At 43.7% G+C, this 22,624-nt stretch overlaps 2 protein-coding genes across 2 annotated transcripts in view; one reads left to right on the top strand and one right to left on the bottom strand.

The window, feature by feature from the left end:
* The window catches only part of txnrd2.2 (thioredoxin reductase 2, tandem duplicate 2), a 60,371-nt gene extending 60,049 nt beyond the window's left edge, over positions 1 to 322 (bottom strand). The window contains exon 1 of the mRNA XM_048611752.1: positions 218 to 322. Within this exon, the coding sequence (XP_048467709.1) occupies positions 218 to 287 (70 nt within the window). The 5' untranslated portion in view covers positions 288 to 322. The remainder of the gene's footprint in view (positions 1 to 217) is intronic.
* Positions 323 to 15,602: 15,280 nt separating this feature from the next.
* The window catches only part of LOC109918079 (catechol O-methyltransferase), a 31,477-nt gene continuing 24,455 nt past the window's right edge, over positions 15,603 to 22,624 (top strand). Inside the window, exon 1 of the mRNA XM_048611753.1 lies at positions 15,603 to 15,714. Coding sequence (XP_048467710.1) covers positions 15,603 to 15,714 — 112 coding nt within the window. The remainder of the gene's footprint in view (positions 15,715 to 22,624) is intronic.

Consider the following 22,624-nt stretch of genomic DNA (forward strand, 5'->3'; position numbering starts at 1 on the left):
GAAGGGACGGAATGGGGGGGGGACCTGAAGGGACGGAATGGGGGGGTGAAGGGACAGAATGGGGGCGGGACGGAATGGGGGGGAGGGGTGAAGTCGGGGGGGAGGGGTGAAGTCGGGGGGGGGGGGGGGGGGGAGGGGACGGAATTGGGGGGGGGTTTCGTCCATTCGCTCCGTTTCATTCCCCCCTCCCCCGCTGTATCCCCACGGGGTCTCCCACCTGACAGCCCCCGCACTCCGCGGCCCCGCCCCCACCACCGGAAACGGCTCCACAGCCTCAGCGCCGCCATCTTGTTCGGCCTGAGGACCCCAGGGCGCCTGCCCGTCTCACTGCCTGACGAGATTTCTCACTTCAATTTATTTTAATTTTTAAACACATTTCTCCAATTCCTGTGCAAATAAATATGAAACCTCCCTGAAGATGAAACAATGTGCTTACAACTTGTGATACTGCCCAACTGTTGGTGAGATGAATTAATTTCCCTAATTACACACTTTTGTTTATATTTATTTTAACCTTTAACATCTCACTGACTATTTGTTAATGTTATTTCAACATGATGGCTTTATGAAATTTATTATCTGTCGACTTGCTTGAAGTAGTGACGTCTGCTAACTTACCAAATAACAGCAGATGTCATGATGGGCTGAATGGTCTCCTGTGCTATACCGTTCTGTAATTCTCAGAATAGAATTGCAGTCACTGAATTATTTACCTGGCGTCTGCAAGCCACAACAGCAATAACCGCAATATAAAAATCATCATAGCACCTCCACCTGTCTCCTCGACCAAGCTTTTGGACTCCTCTCCTCATATATTATGTGGTTTGGTGACAAATTTTGTTTAATAATTCTCCAATGAAGCACTTTGGAATGCTTTAGATGCTTCTGCAACTACAGGATGTTGCAGCTATTTTTCAACATTGTGCTCTTGGGCACTGTCAGCTGTTACTCAGTAGATAGCAATCCCACCTCTGAGGTAGGAGGTTGAGAGTTCAAAGAGCATTCAAGAGACATGAGCACAAAAATCTGGGCTGATACTCTGTACCAAGAAACCTGAAGTGTAGGAGATGGCAACTTTCAGATGAGATATCCATATCCATGTGTACCAAGACATGTACAAAACATTTGGCCTGATGGATAGCAGGAAGCATTCACATCACTCAAGTGCCAGGCAACACCATCTCCAACAAGAGAGAATCTAAGAGGAATTTTGTAGCCTTGTATTTCACCTCCTGACTCCCCAGATCATGCCCCCCATCTAGAAGGCATAAGATGGAATAGTCTCAACAACATTCAAGAAGCTCAACACCATCAAAGTTAAAGCAGTCCATTTGATTGGCACCCCATCCAGCATTTTCAGCATTCACTCCCTTCTTCAATGACACATCACAGTCGCAGTGTTTAATGCATATAAAATGCACTGTAGTTATTTACCAAGCTCTTTTAACAGCTACCATTGCAAACCCAAGATGTCTACCACCCAGAAGGCGAAGGGCACCAAAAAAATGGGAACACTGTCCCCTACACATTTCCCACACACCATCTTAACTTGGAATTATATTGGTGTTGCTGGGTCAAAGACATGGAATTCCTTTCTCAACAGCACTTGTGAATCTACGCAATACAGCCTACGGCAGTTCAAACTGGCAGCATGCCAACTTATCAAAGAAAATTAGGGATGGGCAATAAATGATCAATTAGAGATGGGCAATGAGGAAAGGCAAATGGAATTGCCGGCTTTTATTTCAAACGGAATGGAGTCTTTAAGTAGGGGTGTGATGCAAAGACTAACCAAACCACATTTGGAATACTGTGAAAGTTTTGGTCTTATCTAAGGAAAGATATACTAGCATGGGAGAACATCCAGAGAAGGATTACTAGGCTGATGCTGTGTACAGAAGAATTTTCTTACGAGGAGAGGTTGAGTAGGTTGGGCCTGTATTCTTTGGAATTTAGTGTAATGAGCGGTAACCTTACTGAAAGACAAGATTCTAGGGGCCTTGACAGGGTAGATGCTGGGAGGTTGTTTCCCTTTGTGGGAGAGTCTCGGAGCAGAGTGCATGATCTTAGAACTAAAGGGGTCACCCATTTAAGACAGAGATGAGGAAGAATTTCTTCTCAAGGAGGGTAGTGAATCTGTTGAATTCTTTATCACTGAAGGCTGCTTCAGTGATTGCCCAGATTGCCCAGATCTTGTTGCATTTGAACACAGACTGCTTCAGTATCTGAGGAATCACAAATGGTGCTGAACATTGTGCAATCATCGGCGAATATCCCCACTTCTGACCTTATCGTGGAGGGAAGGTCATTGATGATGCAGCTGAAGATGGCTGGGCCTATGACCCTACCCTGAGGAACTCCTGCAGAGATGTCCTGGAGCTGAGATGATTGACCTCCAACAACCACAACCATCTTTCCATGTGTGAGGTATTACTCCAACCACCTGATACCCATTGATTCCAGTTTTGTTAGGGCTCCTTGATGCCCCACTCAGTCGAATGCAGCCTTGATATCAAGGGCTGTCACTCTCACCTCACCTCTGGTATTCAGCTGTTTTGTCCATGTTTGAACCAAGGCAGTAATGAGGTCTGGAGGTGAGCAGCCCTGGCAGAACCCAAATTGGGCATCACTGAGCAGTTTATTGCTGAGCAGGTACTGCTTGATAGCACTGTTGATGACACCTTCCATCACTTTACTGATGATTGAGAGTAGACTCATGGGACGGTAATTGCCTGGGTTGGATTTGTCCTGCTTTTTGTGTACAGAACCTACTCAGGCATTTTTCCACATTGTCAGGCAGATTCCATAATGGAACAGCTTGGCTAGTGGAGCAGCAAGTTCTGGAGCACAGGTCTTCAGTACTATTGCTGAAATGTTGTCAGGGTCCACAGCCTTTGCAGTATCCAGTGTCTCCAATTACTTCTTGATATCACGTGGAGTGAATCGAATTGGCTAAAGACAGGTATCTGTAATGCTGGGGACCACTGGAGGAGGCCAAGATGGATCATCCATTTGGCACTTCTGGCTGGAGATTTTTGCGAAAGCTTCAGCCTTATCTTTTGCACTGATGTGCTCGGCTCTTCGTCATTGAGGATGGGGATATTTGTGGAGCCTCCTCCTCCAGTGAGTTGTTTAATTGTCCACCACCATTCATGACTGGATGTGGCAGGACTGCAGAACTTAGATCTGATCTGTTGGTTGTGGAATCGCTTAGCTCTGTCTATCACTTGCTGTTTTCGCTATTTGGCGTGCAAGTAGTCCTGTTTGCTGGCTTCACCAGGTTGATACCTCATCTTCAGGTTGCCTGGTGCTGCTCCTGGCATGCCCTCCTGCACTCTCCGTTGAACCAGGGTTGATTCCCTAGCTTGATGGTAATGGTTGAGTGGGGGATATGTCAAGCCGTGAGGTTACAGATTGTGCTGGAGTACAATTCTGCTGCTGTTGATGGCTCACAGTGCTTCATGGATGCCCTGTCTTGAGTTGCTAGATCTGTGCAAAGTCTGTCCCATTTAGCACAGTGATAGTGCCACACAACATGATGGAGGTTGTTCTCAATGTGAAGGTGGGCCTTCATCTCCACAAAAACTGTGCGATGGTCACTCTTACTGATAGTGTCATGGACAGATGCAACTGCAGCAGGCAGATTAGTAAGGATGAGGTCACATGTGTTTTTCCCTCTTGTTGGTTCCCTCACCACCTGCTGCAGACCCAGCCTAGCAGCTACGTCCTTTAGGACCCGACCAGCTCGATCAGTAGTACTGCTGCCAAGCCACTCTTGGTGGTGGACATTGAAATCCCACACCCAGAGTACATTTTGTGCCCACGCCATCCTCAGTGCTTCCTCGAAGTGTTGTTCAATATGGAGGAATACTGATTCATCAGCTGAGGGAGGACGGTATGTGGTAATCAGCAGGTGGTTCCCCTGCTCATGTTTAACCTGAAGCCACGAGACTTCAAGGGGTCCAGAGTCAATGTTGAGGACTCCCAAGGCAACTCCCTCCCGACTGTGTACCACAGTGCGGCCACCTCTGCTGGGTCTGTTCTGCCGGTGGGACAGGACATATCCAGGGATGGTGATGGTGATGTCTGGGCATTGTCTGTAAGGTATGATTCCGTGAGTATGACTATTTCAGGCTGTTGCTTAGCTAGTCTGTGAGACAGCTCTGCCAATTTTAGCACTAACCCCCAGATGTTAGTGAGGAAGACTTTGCTGGGTTAACAGGGCTGTTTCTGCCGATGTCTTTTCTGATGCCTAGGTCGATGCCAGGTGATCCACTGCCTTGTCTTTTATATTATTACTAGTCACTTCATTGGCTATAAAGTGCTTTGGAAAATCCTCTGGGTCATGGAAGTAAATCCAATGGAAGTCTTTTTTCCACTTTCTTTGCAATCGTTCAGTTGTCAGTTATAAAAGTGTCTCCGATTAGGTGTAAAAAAAAAAGACTCCTTCCTTTTCCAAAGATTTGTTGGAAGGTTAGGGAATGGACAATATAGGAGCTCTGGAGGCACATGCTTCAAGCTATGATGTCACACAGTGAAACCTCAAAGAAACCATCGGACTCGGATTGGAAATCTAATGACAGGACACACTGCTCTACATTGGTTGAGGAGATACGCACATGGTACAAGGATGGAGAAAGGGGTTGAATTAGAGTGGGTGATCAACTGGAAAAGAAACAAAAGGAAAGAAAGAAATGAATCTGCAACAACTAAAGGAAACATCTCTGTTCTGATTCCAGCATCGGCAGTTCTTACTATTTATAAGGAAGCAGTCTCCATAGTTTTAAATTGTTCACATTCTGTTTGGTTGCTATTCACAAATTTTTCTGATGAAGGGTCTAGGCCCGAAACGTCAGCCTTCCTGCTCCTATGATGCTGCTTGGCCTGCTGTGTTCATCCAGCTCTACACCTTGTTATCTCTGATGATTCACCCTGTTCTGCTGTTTATTTCCATGAAAATGGCATCAAGCCCACTGCAATTTTCATGAATTTAATGTGGTTGCCCACCACAGAAATTTAAATCCAGACATAAAAGCTGTAACTCTTCCTCTAAAGATTGTGAATAGCAACCAAACAGAATGTGAACAATTTAAAACTATGGAGACTGCTTCCTTATAAATAGTAAGAACTGCCGATTTTTCTGATGAAGGGTCTAGGCCTGAAACGTCAGCCTTCCTGCTCCTATGATGCTGCTTGGCCTGCTGTGTTCATCCAGCTCTACACCTTGTTATCTCAAATTCTCCAGCATCTGCAGTTCCTACTATCTCTGATACAGGGTAAATCATCAAATGATTTTTGATGAGTCATAACTTAGAGTTAACCCAACCCTATTCCTTCCTCAAGACAAAGTGCAGGACAAGCTGTGTTCATCGTTACTGTATTTATGTTTTTAGCAAATTCTGGGCCATTGACAAAGGTCAGATTTTTAAGATGAAAAAAGTGAAAGAACTGCAGATGCTGGAAATCAGAAACAAAAACAGAAATCGCTAGAAAAACTCGGCAAGTCTGGCAGCATCTGAGGAGAGAAGTCAGAGTCAGTGTTTCAGGTCCAGTGACCTTTCTTCAGCTTTCCCAGCAATTTCTGCCATTTATAAGATACTTGGATATTTCTGCTTTCTAAGGAAATGACTGCGAAATGGCGAAGGATACCTTCCCCGCTTTGACATCTCTATTTCCGTTTCTGGGGATAAACTGGCCACTAATATCCACTATAAACCGACCAAATCCCACAACTACCTGGACTATACATCCTTGCACTCTGCTTCCTGTAAAGACTCTATTCCATTCTCCCAGTTCCTCTGTCTGAGTCACATGTGTTCCAATGAGGCCAAATTCAACAAGGCAGCCTCTGAAATATCCACCTTCTTCCTCATCTGAGGATTCCCCAGCATCGTTGTTGACAGGGCTGTCAACCGGGTCCAACCCATCTCCCACACTTCCGCCCTTACCTCCTGTCTTCCCTCCCGCAATAGCGATAGGATTCTCCTTGTCCTTACCTACCATCCCACCAGCATGCACATCGAGAAGATCATCAGCCACCATTTCCACCTCCTCCAGCAAGATGCCACCACCAGACACATATTCCCATCCCCTCCCTTGTCTGCCTTCTGCTGGGACCGTTCCCTCCAGAACACCCGGTCCATTCTTCCTTCACTCCCGACCTCCCCCCACCCCCCACCCCCAAACACCCTATGGCACCTTCCCCTGCAACTTCCAAAGGTGTAACACTTGCCCATTTACCTCCTTCCTCCTCAATATCCAAGAGCCCAAACATACCTTCCAGGTGAAGCAGCACCTGCACTTCACACAATCTAGTCTACTGCATTCGCTGCTCATAATGTGGTCTCCTGTACGTTGGGAAAACAAAGCATAGACTGGGTGACTGCTTTGCATAACATCTATGTCCTGCTCACAAAAAAGACCCTGATCTTCCAGTTGCCTGCCACTTTAACACACCACCCTGTTCCTTGGCCAACGTCTCTGTCTCTGAGATAGTAGGAACTGCAGATGCTGGAGAATCTGAGATAACAAGGTGTAGAGCTGGATGAACACAGCAGGCCAAGCAGCATCAGAGGAACAGGAAAGTTGATGCTTCGGGCCTACCTCACACACTAGGCATGGTTATCACAACAATCTGCCATTACACATTACATATTGTTAGCCACTAAGAGTCCCCATTAACAGCTATTCACTCTCCTAGCCAGATCATTACCAACTCCTTTGTCTCTCCAACTGCTCCTCTCTCTCTTTGGCTCTATCCCCACCTATTGTTTACTCCTTACCCCGTGCCCCAATCCTATCTTCCGCACTCAGCTCCTGATCTCATTACAGCCTTTGTTCAAACATGTACAAAAGAGCTGAATTCCAGAGGTGAGGCGAGAGTGACAGCCCTTTACATCAAGGCTGCATTCAATCGAGTGTGACATCACGGAGCCCTAGCAAAACTGGAATCAATAGGTATCGGGGGCAAACTCTCCAGTGGTTGGACTCATACCTGGCACAAAGGAAGATGGTCGTGGTTTGTTGGAGATCAATCATCTCAGTTCCAGGACATCTCTGCAAGAGATCCTCAGGATAGTGTCCTCGGCCCAACCATCTTCAGCTGCTTCATCAATGACGTTCCCTCCATCATAAGGTCAGAAGTGGGGATGTTCGCCTATGATAGCACAATGTTCAGCAATATTCGTGACTCCTCAGATACTGAAGCAGTCCATGTTCTCATGCAACAAGATCTGGACAATATCCAGGGTTGGGGTGACAAGTGGCAAGTGACATTCGTGCCACACAAATGCCAGGCTATGACCATCACCCCTTGACATTCACCCCTTACTATCACTGAATCCCCTACTATCAACATCCTGGGGGTTATCATTGACCAGAAACTCAACTGGACTCACCACATAAACACAGTGGCTACAAGAGCAGGTCAGAAGCTAGGAATATTGAGACAAGTAACTCAGCTCCTGACTCCTCAAAGTTTGTCTACCATCTACAAGGCACAAGTCAGGAGTGTGATGGAATACTCCCCACTTGCCTGGATGAGTGCAGCCCCAACAACACTCAAGAAGCTTGACACCATCCAGGACAAAGCAGCCCGCTTGATTGGCACTACATCAACAAGCATCCACTCCCTCCACCACAAACGCTTAGTAGCAGCAGTGTGTACTGTCCACAAGATGCACTGCAAAAATTCACCAAAGATCCCCAGACAGCACCTTCCAAACCCACGACCACTTCCATCTAGAAGGACAAGGGCAGCAGACATATGGAAACTCCACCATCTCCAAGTTCCCCTCCAAGTCACTCACCATCCTGACTTGGAAATATATCGCTGTTCCTTAACTGTCGCTGGGTCAAAATCCTGGAATTCCCTCCCTAACGGCATTGTGGGTCAACATACAGCTGGTGGACTGCAGTGGTTCAAGAAGGCAGCTCACCACCACCTTCTCAAGGGGCAACAAGGGACAGGCAATAACTGCTAGGCCCAGCCAGCAACGCCCACATCCCACAAATGAATAGAAAAAAAAAATATAACCTGATATTTTCCTAGCTACCATCAGTTCTGAGGAAGGGTTACCAGACCCGAAACATGAGCTCTGATTTCTCTTCACAGATGCTGTCAGACCTGCTGAGCTTTTCCAGCAATTTCTGGTTTTGTTTCTAATTTACAGCATCCACAGTTCTTTCAGTTTTACCAATAGAGACCTGTTCAGGTATGATACCCAGGACAGGTCATTAAAAAATCTTAATACACAGGGAGAAGGGTGTTTGTCAAGGGCACCCCAGAAATACACAAAGCCAACCTGTTTCAAAATTGCTCAGTAAAAGCTGCAGTAATCAACGTGACTCCTGAAAAAAACCTGATTCCTGTTTACCACTAGAGGGCATAGACCAGGAATTGTTATCAAACAGGGTGGGCACAGGAAAGGGGACACAAAAAATGGAAAAGCATTTCAAATTAATGTCAAGTTAAAAAGTAATCAAGTATTGTCATTTTTTCCTACTCTCCAATGTCTGGTTTCAGTTCCATTCTCTAAAAATTGCAACGTCTTGACAAAAAATTACCTGTAAAAACAAGATTTTGATTCAGGAAATGTTGCATTTTCACCATGTTCCATCTGGCCGAACATTTTCTAGACAGGCATTAGGAATGTAGAAGTAAGGCTTTACAATTTTTAAAGATAATTATTCAAATTATTTTAATTAATTTTCTCTTTGAATTATTCCCCTCCACCAGACACATTTTTACAAAACAGCTTGCAGCTGGGAGACATGGCAAGTCACCTGTGGATTTCTGCCTGACTTTAACACTCCTGCTCAATTGTACACATTAGCCCCAGTCCAGATGGTTTATTTCTATATCTGTAGAACTGAGAAAAGTCATCATAATTGTAGTTGATAGATTTAAAGGCCAAGTAGCTTTGGGACCTCATACAGCTGTTGCAAATAATTCCACATTATGTAGCGAGATTATTCCTCTTAAAGAAAAACTGTTCTCACTTTAAACGACTGTTAAAGACTGCTTTCATAATCTCAGAATAATGGAATATGCACGGAGCGGGCTGTGGATATTAAGTACATTCAAAGTTGAGATAGAAAGATTTTTAATCAGTGAAGGAATCAATGGTTATGGGGGAAAAGGCAGGAAAGTGGAGTTGAGGATTATCAGATCATCCATGATCTCATTGAAGGGTGGAGCTGACTTGATGGGCTGAATGGTCTACTTCTGTTCCTTTGTCTTGTGATCTTACTTGTAAATTGCCTTTAATGATCTTTCATGATGTAATGAGAAATTTCAGCTGAAGCGTTCACATACCATTGAATTGTTAAACACAGAAGGAGACCATTCGGCCCGTTGTGCTTCTTTCAAAAAGCTATCCAATTAGTTCTACTCCCTCGTTCTTTCCTGGAGTTTGCTTCCATCCTCCTTTCAGGCAGTGTATTCCATATAAAATTAATGTAGCAGCTTTAAAGTACAGAATAAAGAACACATAAATAGAAGCATAGCAAAAATGTAATAGTGAATCTTTAGAAAACACTAGTTCAGCCCCAACTGAGTTTTGTGCTTAATTCTGAACACCAGACTTTAAAGAAGAATGTTAAGGCTTGAGAGAGCCTTGCTGAAAGATTTACCAGGGATATTTCCAGGAGTGTGACACTTACAGTTATATGAATAAATTGAAAAATATGAACAGTATGCAGGGTATATCCTCCAACTGTCAGATATTAGGCTGTGAAAATCTCTCCGGCTTCTTGTCTGCATGAAACCAGGTACTGTTCTTTACTACTTTCTCTTAAAGCCTCTGAGTGAGCACTGTTTTTCCAAGTCGGTTTGCTAGAGAATTAAAAAATTTGTTTGAAGATTCTCCCAGTTTCCGCACATTGCTTCTTTGGAAACAAGTTAAAGAGGCAGCAAAGTTAATCTTTTATTCAATGTCCAAATGGCAATTCAGTGAAACCACAAGAGCACAACTTATCTTAAGACATTTGTCATCGCTTAAATCGTATACTGTTTCTTTCAGCTTTTGTTTCTGCATCTGATTCACATGTTGTTGCTGCATTTTGTATCACAAGGACAAGCTCCTCATTCATATTTATAAACATTTATTCTTTTCTGCTTTCTTTGAAGGTGGTTTCAATGCTTCCTGCGGATGTAGTATCAGCAGGTGAGTCTTAGTGCATTTCTTCAATTCCACTTAATAAGAAACAGCATGGAACAGATTATAAAACTCCCAGAATAAAGAGGCAAGTGTTTGCAGAAGTTATGAAACAACTGTGCCCACCGGACTATGACACATCACGAATTCAAAGAGTATATTTGTTCTTGTACAATGCAATTTCTACCCAGATGATAAAATGCCACAAAAAAACAGATGTATCAAGCAACTAAATGTGCAATGTTAGGACAAATTGTGGCACTCTTGTTAGTTGGCTTATGATGTGGGCTTTACCATCAACAGGATATTTTACACAATGTGACAATATTTATCTCGCATAAGATAAGAAACTGGGCAAGGATATTATTGTATTGAAAGATCCAACAGATGTTTATTAAGCTAATTAATATAAACAAGCATGACATTCACAGGTACATAACTGTCTGAGCTCATATGAAACTTTTTGATTACAACAAAGCACTATGCTTTCAATACTCTCAGATCACATGCTATGGTACAATGAACTATGACTCTTAAAGGTATATTGACATACTGACTGAGAGATGTAACACAACAGCTTGCTCAAAAGTCCTTTATATCTCAATAACGATGTGCCAAAAATAGGTTTGGGAGTCAACTGTTAAATATGGATTTGTACTATCCAGTGCTTAACTGTGGCATGTAGACCTGAGGGTCTTACATTCAACTCAATCTATTTTGAGTTGACTGGGTTTGGCTAGGATAATTGGAAGGATCAATTGAGTACTGCAGGGAAAAAAAAGAGGAAAAATAAATCAGCCAGGGTTATTGTTCCTGATTATTATGCATTGACACCTGCTGGAGGTGAAGATGTGTGGATATCAGGTTTGGCTATGAGTTTCTCAGAGTAAAACAGATTGCATAGACTTACTGATGGGATTTTGCCATAAAAATGATTCATCTGGGAGTGACTGGGATCCTTGGAATCATATTTCAGGATGGCAATGTCTTTAGGAGGGAACAATCAACTATAATTTGAAGGAATTCAAAATTGGTGATGCCATCTTAACTCTTGAGATGTTACACCAAGTCACCCAGCTGTCTATAACGGTGGCACAAGTGAATATTAAAGATGCGCAATGTTATTTGAAGGGCAATGCTTCCTCCTACCATCCTAGCCAACATTCATCTCTCAAACACTAGAAGCAAGTATATTAATTTATTTTTATTTGTGAAATCTCAAACAATTCAACAACAATCCTTTCATTTGAGGTGATGCCTGTTCAGATATAGTCAAATCCTGTTCACTTATGGATGTTGATATTTAAGACCTATGGTTTATGAACATAAATATTAGGAGCTGAAGTAAACCATTTGACCTTTTAAGAACTTCAACAAAGTCAGTGATAACACAGTGTGGAGCTGGAGGAACTCAGCAGGCCAGGCAGCATCAGAGGAACAAGAAAGTTAACGTCAACTTTCCTCCTCCTCTGATGCTGCCTGGTCTGCTGTGTTCCTCCAGCTCCACACTATGTTATCTCTGACTCCAGCATCGGCAGTTCTTACAATCTCAAAGTCAATGATGATCTGTTTATTTTTGGTACATGTTAATCCCCAACCACCCCAATAACCTTTGATCCACTTGTCTAACAAAATTCGATACATCTCCACATTAAAAATATTCAATGACTCCCCTCCACTGCTGCTTTCTCAGATGGAAAGTTCTGAAGTCACACAAACCCTCAGAGAAAAATAAACTTCTCCTTATCTCTGGTCTAAAAGTGTGACTCCTAATTTTAAGAAGTGCCCCCTAGTTCGGGGCTCACTTGCAACAGAAAACATCCATCTTTTTAAAATCATTCGCAATCAATCAAGTCACCCCAATTCTTCTGAACTCCAAAGGAAATATTCACAGTCTGACCAAACGTTCCTTTTAAGACAACTTGTTTATTCCAAGCATCAGAGATAACAAGGTGTAGAGCTGGATGAACACAGCAGGCCAAGCAGCATCAGAGGAGCAGGAAGCCTGACGTTTCGGGGCCTGGACCCTTCCTACTATCTCTATTCCAAGCCTAAATCCAGTCAAGCTCCTCTGAACCACCTCCAATGTATTTACATGCATCCTTAAATAACATAATGATGGGTAAAAGAACACCACTGTTTTTTGTCTTACATCTTATGTTTTCTAACGAGACGATGAGTTTCTGAATTTCAGCCCATGATCTAATCCATTTTATGATCATGTACTGCATGTGAAATAGAATTATACTATGTTATACTGGCTGAGCTAAAGGCCAATACTCTCAATTAGTAAGATTTAGAAGCATTTTAAATTAAAATTGAATGTGAGTAAATCTTTGAAGAGCCAGCTCAAGTAATCTTACAGACCTACTGAATCAGCAAAGTTATGAAATAAGATTAAAAGCCAGTCTAAAATTCCTGGTATGACAGACAAATTTTACAAAACAGAGTTTTAAACCAAGAGCACACAACTGTTTAAGAAAAAAAACATTTAATCCATTTTAACCCTTTGTACCATTCACAAATGATTACTGACTTTTCTACTTAAGAAAAAAAATTGGAATAAATAAGTCCCTAATTTATCATCCATTCCTCTCTTCAAGATACCTAATTTGAAACCAAAAATTATCAGCATTGGTATAGTGACTGTTGAAGTTCTTGTACCGTGAACCTGAATGAGAGACTTGAGAGACTAGAGAGATGGTAAAATGGCTATCAGTTGTCTTTGACAACAAGGTGCAGGGCTGGATGAACACAGCAGGCCAAGCAGCATCATAGGAGCAGAAAGGCTGATGTTTTGGGCCTAGACCCTTCATCAGAAAAGGGGGAGGGGAAGGGGGTTCTGAAATAAATAGGGAGAGAGTGGGAGGCGGATAGAAGATGGATAGAGGAGAGGATAGGTGGAGAGGAAACAAACAGGTCGAAGAGGCGGGGATGGAGCCAGTAAAGGTGAGTGTAGGTGGGGAGTTAGGGAGGGGATAGGTCAGTCCAGGGAGGACGGACAGGTCAAGGGGGCAGGATGAGGTTAGTAGGTAGGAGATGGGGGTGCGGCTTGAGGTGGGAGGAGGGGATAGGTGGGAGGAAGAACAGGTTAGGGAAGCGGGGACGAGCTGGACTGGTTTTGGGATGCGGTAGGGGGAGGGGAGCTTTTGAAGCTTGTGAAATCCACATTGATGCCATTGGGCTGCAGGGTTCCTAAGCGGAATATGAGTTGCTGTTCCTGCAACCTTCGGGTGGCATCGTTGTGGCACTGCAGGAGGCCCAGGATGGACATGTCGTCTGAGGAATGGGAGGGGGAGTTGAAATGGTTCGCGACTGGGAGGTGCAGTTGTTTATTGCGGACCGAGCGTAGGTGTTCCGCAAAGCAGTCCCCGAGCCTCCGCTTGGTTTCCCCGATGTAGAGGAAGCCACACCGGGTACAGCGGATGCAGTATACCACATTGGCAGATGTGCAGGTGAACATCTGCTTGATGTGGAAAGTCTTCTTGGGGCCTGGGATGGGGGTGAGGGAGGAGGTATGGGGGCAGGTGTAGCACTTCCTGCGGTTGCAGGGAAAAGTGCCGGTTGTGGTGGAGCTGGAGGGGAGTGTGGAGCGGACAAGGGAGTCACGGAGAGAGTGATCCCTCCGGAAAGCAGATAAGGATGTGGAGGGAAAGATGTCTTTGGTGGTGGGGTCGGATTGCAGATGGCGGAAGTGTCGGAGGATGATGCGTTGGATCCGGAGGTTGGTGGGGTGGTACGTGAGAACAAGGGGGATTCTTTTTTGGTTCTTATTGCGTGGACGGGGTGTGAGGGATGAGTTGCGGGAGATGTGGGAGACACGGTTGAGGGTGTTCTCGACCACTGAGGGGGGGAAGTTACGGTCCTTGAAAAACGAGGACAACTGAGATGTACGGGAGTGGAATGCCTCATCCTGGGAGCAGATGCGGCGGAAGCGAAGGAATTGGGAATAGGGGATAGCATTTTTGCAGGAAGGTGGGTGGGAGGAGGAGTATTCTAGGTAGCTGTGGGAGTCAGTGGGCTTGAAATGAATATTGGTTTCTAGGTGGTTGCCCGAGATGGAGACAAGAGAGGTCCAGGAAGGGAAGAGAGGTATTAGAGATGGTCCAGGTAAACTTAAGGTTGGGGTGGAAGGTGATGGTGAAGTGGATGAACTGTTCGAGCTCCTCGTGGGAGCACGAGGCGGCGCCGATACAGTCATCAATGTAACGGAGGAAGAGGTGGGGTTTAGGGCCAGTGTAGGTACGGAAGAGGGATTGTTCCACGTAACCTACAAAGAGGCAGGCGTAGCTTGGGCCCATGCGGGTCCCCATGGCCACCCCCTTTGTCTGTAGGAAGTGGGAGGAATTGAAAGTTGTTGAGGGTGAGGACGAGTTCGGCTAAGCGGATGAGGGTGTCAGTGGAGGGGGACTGGTCGGGCCTGCGGGATAGGAAGAAACGGAGGGCCTTTAGGCCATCCGTATGGGGAATGCAGGTGTATAGGGACTGGACGTCCATTGTAAAGATGAGGTGTTGGGGACCGGGGAATTGGAAGTTCTGGAGGAGGTGGAGGGTGTGGGTGGTGTCACGGACATAGGTAGGGAGTTCCTGGACCAAGGGGGAGAAAATGGAGTCTAGATAGTTGGAGATCAGTTCGGTGGGGCAGGAGCAGGCGGAGACAATGGGTCGACCAGGGCATTCAAGTTTGTGGATTTTGGGAAGGAGATAGAAGCGGGCAGTGCGGGGTTGGGGAACGATGAGGTTGGAGGCCATGATGAGGTGATGAGGTTGTGGATGGTTTGGTGCTCAGGGGTGGGGTCATGATCAAGGGGGCGGTAGGAGGAGGTGTCGGAGAGTTGGCGTCTGGCCTCGGCGATGTAGAGGTCAGTGCGCCATACTACAACTGCGCCTCCCTTGTCTGCGGGTTTAATGGTGAGGTTGGGATTGGAGCAGCATCTGCAGTTCCTACTATCAGTTGTCTTTATTTGGACAGCTTGCTGTTACGTGGTTCTGGGCTTAAGTTCGAGCTGGAACTCTCTCTCAATCTTTCTCTTTTTTTCTTTTTTTCTCTTTTTCTCTCTCTCCCTCTCTCTCTCTTTCCCTTTTCTCTCTGTCTCTCTCTTACAGACAGTAGATTTGTCTTCTTTTTATATCAGATTGTACCAGATACAGTTATCAGGTCCTCCATATAATCAATAACTGTTTCTTTTTTCGGGGTGTTCTTATAATAATTCTTTAACAACTAGTTCTGTTTCCCTTGAGGGGTTTGTTTGTCCTATCAGGACAGGTACATGAAAATGACCTGTGAGTAACTGCTAGAAACTTTAACCTTGATACAATTAAGTTTCCCTGATACAATTAAGTTTCTTTTAACTCTTTCCTGCCCTGTGGGTTTCTGCTGAACTCTACAACTACCCCCTTTGATTTTGTCACAACTGCTGACAGAAGCACAGAGTAAAAAGCTAAATGTATGCTCCCAACAGCTTCGGAGATGATTTCAAAGACCGTTCGTTACCATTCAAAACCAAATCCCCTGGGCTGGCCATGTACTTAGGATGCCGGGGTTCTGATTACCAAAGTAAATCTTCTTTGCCCAACTCAAGGAAGGCACTCAAAAGAAGGAAGGATAAATGAAACGTTTTAAAGATCCCCTTAAGGATTCTCTCAAGAAATGCAAATAGATGTGAATGCATGGGAGACCCTCATTGAGAAGAAACCAACCTGGAGGCAACTCCTGTGCGAAGGGACACAATTCTTGGAGAATGCCTGTTGGCGAGAGCAAATATGGAAAAGGAACCGGAGAAAGCAATGCCAGCAATCGCAAGGCCGAGGACCACTTCCACTTCTTGGAAATACCTGACAAATGTGTGATCGGAGAAGCAGCTCTAGAATTGGGCTCATCAGCTATGCAATGACCAACAAAATTCACGAGCAGTGACAGAGAATTTCCAAGGTGCACAATCATACTCATTAGTGAATGATTGCTGCTGATGATGATGATGGATGAATCATGTTTGACTAATTTTCTGCAGTTTGAAGATGTAACAAGCAAAGTAGTTAAAGGGGGTCCTAAAGATATAGACTATCTGGAAATGCACTTCAGAAGGTGCTGTTTAAAAGGAGAATACACAAGGTAAGATTGCATGGGTACAGGGGGTAATATTTTAGCTTAGTCAGATGATTGGCTAACCAACAGAAACCCGAAAGTGACGATAAATGGCTCTTTTTATGAGTAGCAAGCTGTCTCTAGTAAGGTGCCACTATACTTCAGCCCCAACTATTTACAATTTGTATTAATGACTTGGATACAGGAATAAAATATACTATAGTCAAATTGCATATGACTGTCAAATAGGTTGGAAGGTAAGTTGCAATGAGGAATTAAGAAATTTACAAATAGATATGGATAGGCGAGATGAATGGGCTGGGATTTGGCAGATGGAGTTTAATATGGATAAGTTAGAGGTTATCCATTTTGGTCAGAAGGCTAAAAGGAGGACATACTATCTAAATGGAGAGAAACTTCAAAATGCTTCAGTGCAGAGGGACCTGGGTGTCCTTGTGTACAAATTGCAGAAAGCTCATGTGCAGGTACAGCATGAGTAAGGAAGGCAAATGCAATTTTGGCATTTGTTGCCAAAGGAATGGAATATAAAAGTCGAGAAGTATTATTGCAACAGTACAAGGCATTGGTGAGAATGCATTTGGAGTACTGCGTATACTTTTGGTTCCCTTGAGGAAGGATGTAGTTGGATTGGAAACAGTTCAGAGAAGGATCACTAGATTGATTTCAGAGATGAAAGGCATGTCTTAAGAGGAAAAGTTGTGCAGCTTAGGTCTATTCTGTCTGGAGTTGAGAAGAATAAGTGTTGATCTAATTGATGTGTATAAGACGTTAAAAGGGATCAACAAAGTAGACAGTAGAGAGGATGTTACCCCTGATGGGGCAACCAAGAACAAGATGTCACAGTTTGAGGCTTAAAGGTGGCAGATTTAAAAGAGAGAGAAGAAGAAATTACTTCTCTCAATGGGTTGTGAATCTGTGGAATTCTCTACCTCAGCGTGTGGTGGATGCTGGGACATTGAGTAAATTTAAAGAGGAGATGGACAGATTTTAATTAGTAATGGGTTAACAGGTTATAGGGAATGAGCAGGAAAATGGAGTTGAGGCTGAAATGAGATCGACCATGATCGTATTAAGTGGCAGAGTTGGTTCAAGGAACTGAATGGCCTACTCCTCATTTTACGTTCTAAATAAATAGGGAAACCAAAATTGCAAACAGTATTCAAGATGTGGTATCATCAATGCCCTGTGTAGATGAAACATAACACCTTTAGTTTTATGGTCAATTTCTCACATCATAAAGGATATAATTCTCTTAGCCTTCTTAATTTGTGCTGTACAGACATACCAACTATGACTTGTGAACGACAGAATCCATTTAAGTAATACTCTGCTTGTTTAATTCTGGTGAACAACATCACATATTCCCACATTATCCTCCATCTGCCCAATTTTTGCCCACTCACTCAACCTATATATAGTCAATCAATCTACAACCTCATTATGTCCTCTTCATAAATTCTTTCCAACCTACCTTTGTATCATCTGTAAGTTTAGCATCCATGTGCCTTCTCTCTCCTCATTTAAGTCATTGATATAAATTGTAAAAGATTGTAGTCCCACCAGGATCCCACTTGTTACATCTTGCCACTCAGTTGGCTGGAAGCCAACCAGTCTTCTATCCGTCCTGTATGTCACCCCTGATACTATGAGTCCATACTTTGAAAGATAATCTTTTATGTGGTATCCTGTCAAAAGCTTTTTGGAAATTCAAGAACTGTATGTCAACAGACTCACCTTTATCCATAGCATATGTTGCTCCTTCAAAGAACTCCAAGAATCAGTTAAACATTATTTCCATTTCATAAAACCATGCTGACTTTCCTAATTACCTTTGAGTTTTTCCAGTTCCCAATGACATCTACTCAATAACCTGCTCTTTTAAACCCTAGGAAAAAGTCCACTGGGACCTGGGGACTTGTCATTCCACAATTCCATTAGTCTGCTTCGTACCACTTTCCTGGTGATTGTAATTTTACCAATCTCCTGGTTTCCTTCCAACTCCTGATTTACAACTGATTTTATTTTGATTCCATAATGAATTCAGGAGCAAAATATCTACTTTTTTCATCTGCTAGTTCCTTATTATCTTCCATTAATTCCCTGCTTTCATTCTCAAGAGGACCAATAGGAAATTTACTTAACTCTTTTAATTTCTAGATATCTGTAGAATTTCCTCCTTTCCATTTTCATATTCCAGCGAGCTTCATCTCACCTTAATTTCTTTCCACTGTTTAACCTTTTAGTCATTCTCTGCTGTTCTTTATATTTCAACCAATTATCTCACTTGCCACTCACCTTTGTACATTATTTGTTTTTACAGAACCTGTGGATCACTCTCACTAGTGACTTCTTTCCTCTACAACTCCTTGTCTCCAATCAGACCATTTTTATACCCTGATCTGTCAAACTAATACCATCGTTGATTAAGGGTGCTACCGCTCCATCCTTACTGAGCTACCTATTCCTGAAAGTCTGATAGCGCTCAATATTCAAGACCTAGTCCTTATCATCCTGCAGTCACATCTCCATTACGACTAAGATTATATTTATTTACTTCACTGTGCTCTATCAGTTTGTTTTCTTTGTTAAGAATGCTACATGCATTCTGATATTTTTGATCTATTTAAGTTTTCCAAAGAGGTTACCTAAGAATATTTTTGTAGGTGTGATCAGTAGGGGAATCAAGTGTGAGGAATGTTGAATGAATCCAATTGAATGGCAGAGCAGGCTTGAAGGGTTGAATGGCCCACTTCTATTCCTATCTGTTACAGTTTTATGAGTGGTGCGGAAAGAGAGAGATTTGCTAGTTTTAAAAATCTAAGATTTTGGGAAGATGCTGTTGCGTATAGAAGACTGACAGACGCAACAACAGCAAAAGACAATTAGATGAAGTCAAAATCAGAGCATAAAAACTGAACTGTTCAGCTCTCCAGCTGAGTTGGTTCTGGACACAAGACTTTGTAACTTTTTAAATTAAAAATCATGCTAAAATACTAAGAATAAGAGTGTTGAAGGCCATTAAGCCCATTGTGACTGTGCTAGCTCTTTACGAGAGCAATCCATTGATCTCATTCACCCCCATTGCCCTACAATTTTTTTCTTTACATGTTTTTCCAGTTTGCTTTCACCAGTGCATTCCAGATTATAACAACACTGTGTAAAAAAAGTTATTCCTTCCCCTCTGGTTCTATTGCCATTTTATCTTGTACATGCTGTATCAAAGATTGAATTCTATTCAATCACTGGATTGATTGCTGGACTAAATTCAACTACTGTCTCGTACCCATCCTGTAGATTTATGTTGTCAATTACTTTACTGTGATTATTAATATCAAACCTTGCAATGATGTTAACCACTGTTACCAACAGTATATCAAGTAATGCATCAAGCCTTTGAAATATATTAAACGTTAATAGTAAATCTTTCCAGTATTACATTATACTGTGGTTAGCTACTCACTGTGACAGTTTCTTTAATTGAATTGATTTATGTAGGACAGATCCCAAGTGAAAAAGGATCATAAATAAAATGCCAAATAATATTAATCACAAAATCTAAGATATGAACTTATATATACAAATCCCTAAGCAGTCCTATTTATAGGGCTATAGTGAAAGAAGCAGGCAGCAAGACTAATTTCTCTAAGCTCTTTCACCAGGTTGCCATAGGCACATAAATGGATTCCCTTCTTAAGATGCAATGATTCCAATAAAAGCTTCTCTGGTGCTTCTGGCGAAGATAATATGTAGTCAAGACAGATATCAAAAGGATCCCACCCCCCACCACCCACCACCCACCCCCCTTTCAATGGTGACATTGAGGATGATACATTTGCTGTGGTCACCTGAAAAAATCATTTCCTGATCGCTGGCTGACATGCATATAGAAGTAAAGTTGCTTTTTAAGGAGTACTTGGTCATATCAGGATCTCCTGGACTGGCAGACCCATTAGGAATATTGATATGCAGAGGGATCTGGGTGTGCAAGTGCTGAGATCACTGAAGGTGGCAGCACAGACAGATAAGGTAGTAAAAAAGGCTAATGGCATGCTTGCCTTCATTGGAAGGGGCATTGAGTATAAGGATAGACAAGTCATGCTGCAGCTTTGTGGAACTTTAGTTAGGCCACACTTGGAATATTGCATACAGTTCTGGTCACCACATTACCAAAGGATATGGATGCTTTGGAGAAGGTACAGTGAAGGTTTACCAGGGGGATTTTAGCTATGCAGAAAGGTTGGATAGACTGGGTTTTCACTGGAGTGCAGGAGGTTGAGGGGGCGACCGGATAGAAGTTTACAAGGTTGTGAATGGCATGGGTAGAGTGGAAAGGGTGAGGCTTTTTCCCATGGTGGAGGGGTCAATTACTAGGGGACACAGGTTCAAGGTGTGATGGGGGGGGAGCGGTGTATGTTTAAAGGAGAGATGCGAGGCATGCTTTTCACACAAAGGGTCGTGAGTGCCTGGAACGCGCTGCCAGAGGAGGTGGTAGTGGAAACAGACACAATAGCAGCATTGAAGAAGCACCGTAATGAATACATGAAAAGGAAGGGAATAGAGGGATATGGATCCTGTAAGTGAAGACAGTTTTAGTATGGAAGGGCAAAATGTGTCAGCACAGGCTTGGAGGGTCGAAGGGCGTGTTCCTGTACTGCATTGTTCTTCGGTTTCAAATGAGTCAAGGGGTTACAGAGAGCAGATTTTGGGTTTTATTCCTTGCCCCATCCCCCCCCGGCCCTCGCCACCCCTTATTGTCCCTTGCAGATTTCATGGTGTGGGAGTCCTGGGAGGGAGAAGTATTCTGCCAATGATTGCCCAAACTAGTCTGATGTGGAAAGTTTGATGGACCAGCAGGACCGGGGCTGGGGGCTGGGAGGCTCCCTGTAGCCATACATAGAGTGTCAGGAAGATGATGGGAGGGAACCAAAAATAATTAAATTTAAAGAGAAAGCTCAAAAAATAAATCCAAAGTAAATAAAGAAATGCTTGTGCCCTGAGGTGGCGCACCAGAAAAGGTCAAACATTGCCTTTTTCGGGATTTTCAGATGTCAGTTGCAACATATGTGGAGTGATGTAATCACCTGAGACAGACAGTCAGAAGCTCTAGCCAAACATGATCTTTAATAATCCAGCTTGTTTTGAATTGAGTGGACTGCGTTTGTTCAATTCTCCTTACACAAAGGTAATTACCAATTGTAAATGTACTTTCTTTCACTAAGTACAGGTGCTTAAACAGTAAATTTATTTTTATTTATCATTAGGCTTGTAATTTCATTGCAATCCTGTACCCCAAAATTATTACCGCGTGATAATAGATACTTACGTTATATGGTTCAGAATTTAACTTCTTTCCAGTTCGACTGTAAGAACAGAGCAGCAAGCGCCTTAATTGATTGTCCTTACAGACTTGATGTGATTATTCATCTAAGGGCACTCTCTGCGTTGAGATTAATGTAATTATGGTTGTGAGAGATTGCTTTTGGGAAAACGCACTTCAGTTTTTTTCCCCGTGAGGGCGTATTGTTATTTATTATTGCCAGTAGGAGTTCAGTATGTAGCCATGGCAACTGGCTTTTCTGGAAAGCACTCTTCTGCTAAGAAATAGTAGGAACTGCAGATGCTGGAGAATCCGAGACAACAAGGTGCAGGGCTGGATGAACACAGCAGGCCAAGCAGCATCATAGGAGCAGAGAGGCTGACGTTTCGGGCCTAGACCCTTCATCAGAAAAGGGGGAGGGGAAGGGGGTTCCGAAATAAATAGGGAGAGAGTGGGAGGCAGATAGAAGAGGGTAGAGGAGAGGATAGGTGGAGAGGAAACAAACAGGTCGAAGAGGCGGGGATGGGGCCAGGAAAGGTGAGTGTAGGTAGGGAGTTAGGAAGGGGATAGGTCAGTCCAGGGAGGACGGACAGGTCAAGGGGGCGGGATGAGGTTGGTCGGTAGGAGATGGAGGTGCGGCTTGAGGTGGGAGGAGGGGATAGGTGGGAGGAAGAACAGGTTAGGGAGGCAGGGACGAGCTGGACTGGTTTTGGGATGCGGTAGGGAGAGGGGAGATTTTGAAACTTGTGAAATCCACATTGATACCATTGGGCTGCAGGGTTCCCAAGTGGAATATGAGTTGCTGTTCCTGCAACCTTCGGGTGGCATCGTTGTGGCACTGCAGGAGGCCCAGGATGGACATGTCGTCTGAGGAATGGGAGGGGGAGTTGAAATGGTTCGCGACTGGGAGGTGCAGTTGTTTATTGCGAACCGAGCGTAGGTGTTCTGCAAAGCGGTCCCCGAGCCTCCGCTTGGTTTACCCGATGTAGAGGAAGCCACAGCGGATGCAGTATACCACATTGGCAGATGTGCAGGTGAACATCT

Source organism: Rhincodon typus, chromosome 24, assembly GCF_021869965.1.
Source record: "Rhincodon typus isolate 14 chromosome 24, sRhiTyp1.1, whole genome shotgun sequence".
Taxonomy (NCBI): Eukaryota; Metazoa; Chordata; class Chondrichthyes; order Orectolobiformes; family Rhincodontidae; genus Rhincodon; species Rhincodon typus.